Source organism: Oryx dammah, unplaced genomic scaffold (assembly GCF_014754425.2).
Source record: "Oryx dammah isolate SB20612 unplaced genomic scaffold, SCBI_Odam_1.1 HiC_scaffold_11, whole genome shotgun sequence".
Lineage (NCBI taxonomy): Eukaryota > Metazoa > Chordata > Mammalia > Artiodactyla > Bovidae > Oryx > Oryx dammah.
This window is the reverse complement of record NW_024070195.1, coordinates 22,173,874-22,184,457: the sequence shown is the minus strand read 5'-3', so window position 1 is coordinate 22,184,457 and position 10,584 is coordinate 22,173,874. Positions and strand designations below refer to the sequence as shown.

At 35.8% G+C, this 10,584-nt stretch overlaps 1 protein-coding gene across 1 annotated transcript; it reads right to left on the bottom strand.

Annotated features, from left to right (window-relative positions):
- Positions 1-4,006: 4,006 nt before the first annotated feature.
- Positions 4,007-4,937, bottom strand: LOC120870385 (olfactory receptor 2J3-like). The gene is given in 2 exon segments (XM_040250046.1): positions 4,007-4,921; positions 4,923-4,937. Coding segments are annotated over 2 exon segments (930 nt in total).
- Between the last annotated feature and the right edge of the window lie 5,647 nt (positions 4,938-10,584).

Genomic DNA, 10,584 nt, shown 5'->3' with positions numbered 1-10,584 from the left:
GAGTTCAGTTCAGTTCAGTCACTAAGTCGTGTCCGACTCTTTGCGACCCCACGAAACGCAGCACGCCAGGCCTCCCTGTCCATCACCAACTCCCGGAGTTCATTCAGACTCACGTCCATCGAGTCAGTGATGCCATCCAGCCATCTCGTCTTCTGTCATCCCCTTCTCCTCCTGCCCCCAATCCCTCCGAGCATCAGAGTCTTTTCCAGTGAGTCAACTCTTCCCATGAGGTGGTCAAAGTACTGGAGTTTCAGCTTTAGCATCAGTCCTGCCAGTGAACACTCAGGACTGATCTCCTTCAGAATGGACTGGTTGGATCTCCTTGCAGTCCAAGGGACTCTCAAGAGTCTTCTCCAACATCACAGTTCAAAGGCATCAATTCTTCAGCGCTCAGCTTTCTTCACAGTCCAACTCTCACATCCATACATGACCACAGGAAAAACCATAGCCTTGACTAGACGGACCTTTGTTGGCAAAGTAATGTCTCTGCTTTTGAATATGCTGTCTAGGTTGGTCATAACTTTCCTTTCAAGGAGTAAACGTGTTTTAATTTCATGGCTGCAGTCACCATCTGCAGTGATTTTGGAGCCCAAAAGATAAAGTCTGACACTGTTTCCACTGTTTCCTCATCTATTTCCCATGAAGTGATGGGACCAGATGCCATAATCTTCATTTTCTGAATGTTGAGCTTTAAGCCAACTTTTTCACTCTCCACTTTCACTTTCATCAAGAGGCTTTTTAGTTCCTCTTCACTTTCTGCCATAAGGGTGGTGTCATCTACATATCTGAGGTTATTGATATTTAACCATTAGGTTAGGTATATAGAGGTTTCTTTAATAACTCATTCTTGTCTCCCACTTCCTCAGTTCACGTTAGATGTTCTTTTTGCAAAATATGTCACATTCCTCATATTCTTCTAAAATGGTGTTAGGCAAGGGTGATACTTGGCTAATATGCACCAGTAACAGCACCCTTTTATTTGTGCAAACTATTAAAAATAGTTCTATTCTGGTGGGTAGATAATGAAATCATAACTGTACTAAGTAGTAAAAGAAAAGAAGGCAATAATATAAATTATAAACTCATGTGTTCAAGCTAATCATCACAGCAAGCATTCACCAGTGAACTTCCTTGATTGAGTCACCTAAGAAACATCCCGACACTCTCTACAAGATTGGCCCTGTCTAAATGGGAGCATGGCACCACTGTAAGGCACGCTACACCTTAAATCAACCATGAGTCTCATAAGTTTATCAGCTTCAACTTAGGTAGATGCTACTGCTTCTTTAAAAACACATTGTGACTCCTGTTTAACAAACAAGTGAACAGCATTTTTATTTTGCCTAAAAAATGTATCATTAAATATTAAATTAAATAAAATATATGGGAAATGCATTGGAGAGTTTCTTAACATTCCTTTTAAATATCATAAGCATGAACTTTCTGAATCAATGAAACTGTGCAAGAATCATTATGAGAAAGAAACAATTTGTATTTCTAGGGTGTAAAGCAGCTTGATTACTTCAAACAATATAAGTAGCTCTTTGATGCTCAGAATCTGTATCATTAAAAGTTAAAAGTGCTAAACTTAGTTCCAGGACTCACAGCCAACTTAACACTTTGTCACAAAATTAGTTACATATTTTAAAGCAAATTAAATGCTTTTGTAATTATTCAGTATAGAATTAATATGATGAGAAATACAGCTTTGTAATGAAGAAATTAACAAGCAAGAAAAATAACAGTGATGTGAACTTTTCTGACATTATTTGGTATGATCAAAATCTAAGCAAACTATTGGTTAGAAAATTGCATGTTATCCTGAACAAGAATCAGTTGGAACTCATATCTAATTTTTTATAAAGAACAGATCTTCTGGTGCTTGGTCGAGTTCTTAAACAAAATAGATTTTTGGTATGTCTAGTTTCCAGTACTCTTGCTGGAAAATCCCATGGACAGAGGAGCCTGGTGGGCTGCAGTCCTTGGGGTCACTAAGAGTCGGACACAACTGAGTGACTTCACTTTCACTTTTCACTTTTCACTTTCATGCATTGGAGAAGGAAATGGCAACCCACTCCAGTGTTTTTGCCTGGAGAATCCCAGGGATGGGGAGCCTGGTGGGCTGCCGTCTATGGGGTCGCACGGAGTTGGACACGACTGAAGCAACTTAGCAGCAGCAGCAGCAGCAGTTTGGAAAAATTCTAAATAACTTTAAAATTTGACTGATGGCTGAATGCCCAAAAAAGTTTTTAAATTTTACACATACACATAGAGAGAGAGAGCAATGAAATTTAAAATTTTGTGATGTTAAATGATGTCTCTGATCATTTTTATTAAATATATCCTTTGTCTAACTTAGTCTTAAACACATAGGAATGTGGTAATATTTAGTTTGGATGGCAAAACCCAGCAAAATTTGTGTCATAAGCTTAGCTATAGAGACTGTTTTAGAGCTGTTCAGATTGCTTCCTTAAATTATCTACCACCTTCTAAGCCTGTAAACATGACTCATTTCAGAACTGTGAGTGTTTTCCAGGCTCTGAAATATCTGGACTTTCTAAAGAAAATGTATAAAAATTTTAAGGATAAAGAACATTGAGCATAGTGGTAGTGGGAAAGCCACAGATATATGCTGTTACTCTAGACTAATTCACAGTAGTCGTATCTGTCCAGTATATTCCAGCATGAAGAATATTCTTATTAGCCACTGAGAAGCTCTGTTGAAAGAAACATATTATATATGAAGGTTAGAGTGTACTCTATACTTGATGGAAAAGCATGAGCAATCTCAAGATTGCCTTTTCAAGGAAACTAATCAAAAAATTTTTCTTCTTTTCTCAGCCAAGCAAGTCTTTCCTGAAGAACAAAAGGAAGACAGCAAAGTATTGTAACCCTTAGTTATAAAAATGCAGACATGTATTTGAGACAGGCTTTAAGGGAGAAATCAAAAAGGCTTAACTATGATTTGCTTCGCACTAGAAGTGTCCTCAAATCTGCATAGCATAGTAACTGCAAAGCCTGCTTGGTTGCTTCAGATATTCTTCATTGCTTCTTAGGTTAAGTAGGTGTTCCATGTTCCTATCTATCAATACCTATCTATGATGACCATTACCTTATGAGCTATATAGCATTTTTACAACTATTTTCATCTCCTTTATACTTCTCACTGTTTTGAAAAATGAGAACTATAAGATGCTTACTATGGCTGCATTATTTCAGAGACCTTCTTAATTGATTCATAAAACTTATTTTCTTACTATTGATAATGGTATAATGAAGAATATAGACCAAAATTCCTCTCAATATTAATTACTTTCAAAAAAGAATAACAGTTTTGGAGAAATGATTTAAAGTATCTCATTATGTGTTTAATTAAACCAAAGAAAACAAATTTTTGATGAATTCTACCTAGAAAACAAGAAATCAAAAGATATGTTCTAGGAACTTCCCCGTGCTCAATGCAGGGGACCCAGGTTCAATTCCTAGTCAAAAGTAAATCCCACATGCTTCAACTAAGAGTCCACATACCACAACTAAGAGTTCACATGCCATGTGCTGCAACGAAGACCTGGCTCAGCCAAAATAAGTAAATAAATAAAATACTTTTTAAAAGATATATTCTGGGTTTTTAAGATTATGAATATCATCATTCCATAGGAACTATACCTGCTCTTTAATCAATTTTTAAAACAATTCCATATCTCATTTTCAATTAAGAAAAAGATACTTTTGTTCTATTAGGCTTGTGCCATTGGAAAAATCTAATATGGAGTTTGATCTTGATTTTATATAGTTGTTTTCTCCACCAGAGAGTGATTGGTATTCAGGCAGTGTGTTTAATTCATATCTGCTACAATGAACTCTGTGACCTTGCAATAGTACATGCTCAATAAGTCCTGAGAGAGTGAGTAAATGAAAGAGTGGCCAATGGATGGATGGATGGATGAATCATTGATGAAGAGATGCTCCATTGTACCATTAATGTCACAAGGATACAGGCTCACTCTCACCCCACTAGTCTCTTTACAGCCCCTCTTACATCTTTGTTTCTGAGGGTGTAGATTAGAGGGTTGAGGCTAGGTGTGACAACAGTATAGAAGAGGGCAATGAACTTGCCCTGATCTTGAGAATTTCCTGATGGTGGCTGTAGATATATGCACATGGCTGGGATGAAAAACAGGGATACAACCATAAGATGGGCTCCACACGTCCCAAAGACTTTCTGAAGTCCAGTTGTTGACTGCATCCTCAGCACTGCCCAGGCAATGGCACCATAGGAGCTGAGAATGAGGATGAGAGGTATAAGAACAAAAATGGAGCTCATGACCATGAGGGTCAGCTCATTAGCACGGATATCAACACATGACAGTTGAAGCAGCGCTGGAACTTCACAAAGGAAATGGTCCACTTGGCGATGTCCACACAGAGGTACCCAAAAGGTGAAAAAGGAATGAAGTGCTGAGTTTGTGAAGCCACTTACCCAACAAGCCACAGCCAACAGGTGGCAGAAACGAGGGTGCATGAGGACAGTGTAATGCAAGGGTCTACACACAGCTGCATAACGGTCATAGGACATGACTACCAACAGCACACATTCAGTGGTTCCCAGTGCAAGGGAAAAATAAAGTTGAATCATGCAACCAGCATAAGAGATGGTTTTTTCTGGACCCCAGAGGTTGACCAGCAACTGAGGGATGAAGCTGGTAGAGTAGCAGAGGTCCAGAAAAGAGAGGTTTGAGAGGAAAAAGTACATGGGAGTGTGGAGATGGGAATCCAAGTATGACAAGATAATGATGAACAGGTTGCCTGTCAAAGTCATCAAGTAGAACACCAAGACAACCACAAAGAGAACTACTTCCAGATGAGGCCAATTAGAAAAACCCAGTAGAACAAAGTAGCCTTCAGAGCTTGCATTTATTTTTTCCATTATCATTCATTTCTTGTTACCTGATGAAAGAATCACATAGATTCAAAATAAAAGGAAAGTAAATTGCCAAAGCAATCTTGAGGGAAAAGAACAGAACTGTAGGTATAACCATTCCAGGCCCCAGACTATACTATAAAGCTACAATAATCAAAATATCATGGTATTGGCACAAAGACATTTAGGTCAATGGAACAGAATACAGAGCCCAGAAATAAACCCACACCTATGGTCAATTAAGGAGGCAAGATATACAATGGAAAAATATAGTCTCTTTAGCAAGTGATGCTGAGAAAATTAGACAATTACATGTAAAACAATAAAATTAGAACACTTAATCATACCATACACAAAAATAAACTCAAAATGGGTAAAAGACCTAAACATAACAATGGAAACCATAAAACTCCTAGGCCAAACACTCTTTGACATAAATTGCAGCAGTATTTTCCTGGATTAATTCCATAAGGTAAAAGAAATAAAAGCAAAAATAAATGAGAACTAACTAAACTTAAAACCTTTTGTATAGCAAAGGAAACCATTGATAAAATAAAAATACAAGCTATGGAATGGGAGAAAATTTTTGGAAAATAATGCAACTCACAAGGGGTTAATGTTCAAAATATACAAACGGCTCATACAACTCCACATCAAACAATCAAAAAAAAAAAAATGAGTCAAGACTTAAAGAGACATTTTTCCCAAGACATACAAAATGGCTAAAAAGCACATAAAAAGATGCTTGATATCATGTTATTAGAGAAATACAAATTAAAAAACAATGAGAGAGCATATTATATCTGTCAGAATGTTTATTATCAAAAAGTCTACAAAAAACAAATGTTGAGGATGTGGGGAAAGGGGAACACTCCTAACTGTTGGTGGGAATGTAAGTTAGTGCAGAATGTAAGTTGGAGAATAGTAGGGAGGTTTCTCAAAAAACTAAAACTAAACCTACCATATGATCCAGCAATTCCACTCCTGGTTATATATCTAGAAAAATGAAAACAATCATTCAAAAAAATGCATTTCAGTGTTCATAGAAACACTATTTACAATAGCCAAAACATGGAAGCAATCCCCATGCCCATCAACAGATGATTGGATTAAGAAGATATGGTGTATATAAATATATATGTATATATATATATATATATATATATATATAGCATCACTGACTCAATAGACATGAATTTGAGAAAGCTCCAGGAAATAATGGAGGACAGAGGAGCCTGAAATGTTGCAGTCGATGGGATCGCAGATTCAGATATGACTGAGCAACTGAACAACAACAATACAATATAATGAAATATTACTCAGCCCTAAAAAAAAGACAAAATACTGCCATTTGCAGCAATGTGGATAGCCCTAAATTATGTTATGCTTAGTGAGGTAAGTCAGTAAAAGACAAGTACTGTATGATATCACTGATGTCAAATTTAAAAATTAATGCAAATTAATGTATTGCAAAAAAAGAGAAAGACTAACAAGTATAGGAAACAAACTGTGGCTACCAAAGGGGAAAGGGAGGGAAGAGGAACAAATTAAGGGCTTTGGAGTAAAAAACTACTATTATAAAATAGGTAAGCAACAAGGATATACTCCATAGCATAATGAAGTATAATCTGCAGTAATAATAAATCGCTATGCTGTATGCCTGAAACTAACATAATATTGTAAATCAACTATACTTAAATAAAGAAAATGGAAAGTCTCCAAGAAATAAAGGGACACATGAGAAAGAAATAGAAGCCAATTTTAAGGGCCTATGACTCTTAAAGGGCCAATTCTAAAACAATTGGGGTATTAAGAAAAACTATAATACTAATGAACCAGAGGAAATAAGAATCCACACTCTACTGATAAATTTAAAAGAATAAATAAATAAAAGCTATTCCTGACATCAGTATCCTAACTAACAAATACAGAAGGTATAGTGAAGTTAGGAAAACTTAAATGGGTACTAAAAACTAGTGAATGAAAATATAATGAGAAATAGGATATTTACATAGATAATAGACGAGATAAATATTCCAGGCAGAATGTAAACTATTGCTCAATCTGGTTAAAAGGTTAATGGTAGTTATTTGTACCACTTTTGCAGAATTTATTTGTTTGATATTTTATCAAATTAAAAATTTATAAAGTAAATACAACATATTTTTACTTTTATATTTCATCCAGATATGTTCCCTGTTACAGAATAATAACTTCTTAGCAGTTGAATTCTTCCTCACCCCAGGGAGACATCTAGGTAAATAGTAACTTGAAAAATTCCTTACTTAGCTACAAAAGAAAATTCTTGTGAAACAATAATCTTTTTCAATAAATAGCTTTAGTTTTCTTTTCAGCATTTTCATGCCATTTCCGTTTATGTGATTATAGAAAGCACAAAAATTACAATCCAAATAATCTTAAATATATAATAGATATGAGGATATGATGAACAATACCACATTGAGTTAAAATTTCAAAATACTTATACAGAATGAAAAACACTGAGCTTGAATGAAATATTATTATAGAAATAACTTTATCTTCTGATTTGCTTTCTTATACTCACAGTTTATTTCTAAATCAAAAACTAAAACACAATACAAATACAAAAGAAAAAGGACACACACAGGCACATCAACTATGGATGGATACTCACAATATGAAGAAAGCTAAAAATCTTAGTTCACATGAATAGATCTGTGAAACACATAGGGAGAACAATGGTAGAATGTGTCTTAAAAGATGTGAATATAACTGACTTGAAAAGAGAAATTTTGAGGAAAAGGAAGATATAAATTCACCGAGAGCAAAGAAACAAGGGTGTGAGGTTGGAGGAAGATAGAAAAATGACTACTGGTGCTGAAAGTTGAAAGTGTGGACATGTGTATCACAGGGTGGAAAAACCTGAACACAGGGCCTCAAGGAAGTTTTGACATTACTTCTTTCCTCTGGGACAATAACTGAGACAATATATAAATTCTGCTCACAATTTATAATGTCTACATATATTTTTATTCTCCAACGTAGAGAATTCTGAATATTTACTGAAATCATTACATGGCTGTTTATCATTTATTATACTGTTCCTAGAGAATGTTATATTTCTTTTTTGTTTAAAAAAGTACATTTCATAAATAGTTATAACTCTTAAAGTGAATCTTCACCTTCCATAAGAAAGATTAATACTACCTTTTGTCACTGGTCATTATGACAAGCCATAGTAACCATTTAAACACGCCTCTGTCTCTCTGTGCATTTTTTGCCTCATTCAACAATGCCACATCACTCTGTTTCCCTCCCACAGCCAATTCTTTTTCTCACACTTCCTAACAAGCTATAAAAAAAAAAAGAAAGGAAGGAAAGAAGAGGAAAGAAGTGAAAAAAGAAAAGGAGAAAGAGAAATCACAGCAGAGCCATCTGTGGTTACCTCTTTGGGGGTCTCTTGCTGCTGCTGCTGCTGCTGCTGCTGCTGCTGCTGCTGCTGCTGCTGCTAAGTCACTTCAGTCATGTCAGACTCTGTGCAACCCCATAGATGGCCTCCCACCAGGCTCCCCCGTCCCTGGGATTCTCCAGGCAAGAACACTGGAGTGGGTTGCCATTTCCTTCTCCAATGCATGAAAGTGAAAAGTGAAAGTGAAGTCGCTCAGTCATGTCCAACTCTTTGCGACCCCATGGACTGCCTACCAGGCTCCATGGGATTTTCCAGGCAAGAGTACTGGAGCGGGGTGCCATTGCCTTCTCCTTGGGGGTCTCTTAATTGCTCCCATTTTATAAGAGCAATTCTTGAAAAAGACGTTAGCAGTAGATAAATGGTTAACTTTCAGCAGGAAAGTCACAAACAGGTTGGCTCCAGTGCTGTAAGACTGATTTGGGCCCTAAAACTTAATCATTAGGTAGCTGTTACACTAATCTAAACTACTTTATACATCTCGGAAATCATATAGGATAATCAGACAGTATATGTTTTAAAAGAACTTTTTAATTAAACCAATATATAATATAAAGAATTATTAAGTTATGGAAGGAGAGTAACTATAAAGACATAAATAGAGCTCTAAAACCTGGAAAGGAGCCTTCCTCCTCAAGGCTAAAGTTCAGACCTTACCAAAGACAGTATGGCTGCTGCCCAGTGTATCCTGAAGTTCAAAATGACAGAATCAAAAGATAGCAATGGTGAAATAAATCATAAAGAGTATTTCATTTAGAGATCACTACCACTTGTGGGATAATGGAAAAGTTCCAAAATTTTTCTGTATTTTCATTGAATGGAAGATACTGCATCATGAGAAATATAAACCCAAATGCTGTCATTGCTTCTTCTAAAGCCGATATAATTTTCTCCTTCTTCATACAGTTGCGTGAATAACTTAGTATATTATTTCAAACAAAATAGCAGCTGTCAGATACATTTATCAGTTGCAAGAACCATCCTTTAACATTCTTACAGAAGTTAGAAAGGAATGAGATAAGAGACAGAAAAATAATAATAATATCATATGAAAATAGAGAAACTGCAGATGGTTAAATTAATGGTTTAATTTCTTCTTACCAGAGGAGAGAGAAATAAAAACCTCATCAAAGGTATAAGCTATGGAATGAAATATCTATTTTTTAAAAAACAAGACATGGAAGAAATAGTGAGGGACATGAGTCCCTTTTCCCATCCCCATATAACTGGTCAGGTTGTTTTTTTCTTACATTAGTCCTTCAATACTCTTATTTAGTGCTTAAGTAGTATTGAAACAACTCCTTTCTATTCTGTCCTTCCTGTGACTGTCAACATTCCCTGTATTTGTCTGCCTAATCTATGCCTCTTTATCATGTGGACCAGTCTGATCTCTGGTTTTCACCTCTTTGAAATTACCAACATAAATGGCTACCTACATCAAATGTTCTAAACTACTACATCAATATATGAAAGCAGAGTCTGAAAATTACTATGATTATCATTGCTACACAACAGAGAGTCTTGAGTCTATGAAAAAAATATGGTTTTAGCAGGAAAGAAGAACTCACTAGAGCATTCATTGTGTCAAGGGATGGACTCCTTTTCATAGAGCAAGTGGTGCCCTTATGGAAACAAAAGAATAATGTGACATGCTTTCCTTAACTGGGGCCATTGGGAGGGTAAACCCCCAAGCAGCAATTAATGCCCTTCAAGGAGTTGTCCTAGTTAGAAGTTTCTGAGGAATCCTTCAACACAATACACAGTGGCACTAAAAAAACAATGACTCTAGACAGATCATCACTGATAAACATGCATTAAGCTGTGTTTATAGGTAGGGGAATGCATTGTCCTGAAATTTCTTTTGCAATTCCTCGTCATGCTAAGGGCCACATTTCAAGGATAACTTGTCAGAATTATTCTGAGGGAGGAAGGAATCATGAGACATTTAAAAAATGGAATACATAAAGATGAAACTGTACATCTTTGCCTTGTTAATTGTCTCTGCCTGACATCTCTAAAATTCAAGGCCAAGTTCAGACCTCAAAAGTATTGAAGTAATCTTTGAAAACTATAACTCATAAAATAATGACCAAAACTCTGAAAACTTAACAAAACTATTTAATATTTCCAAAATATTTTTATCAGTAATTTCCCTTGGTGTCTTGTCAAGAGTTTTGCCATAATATATATAAACAAATGAAATTAGCTGTGATTG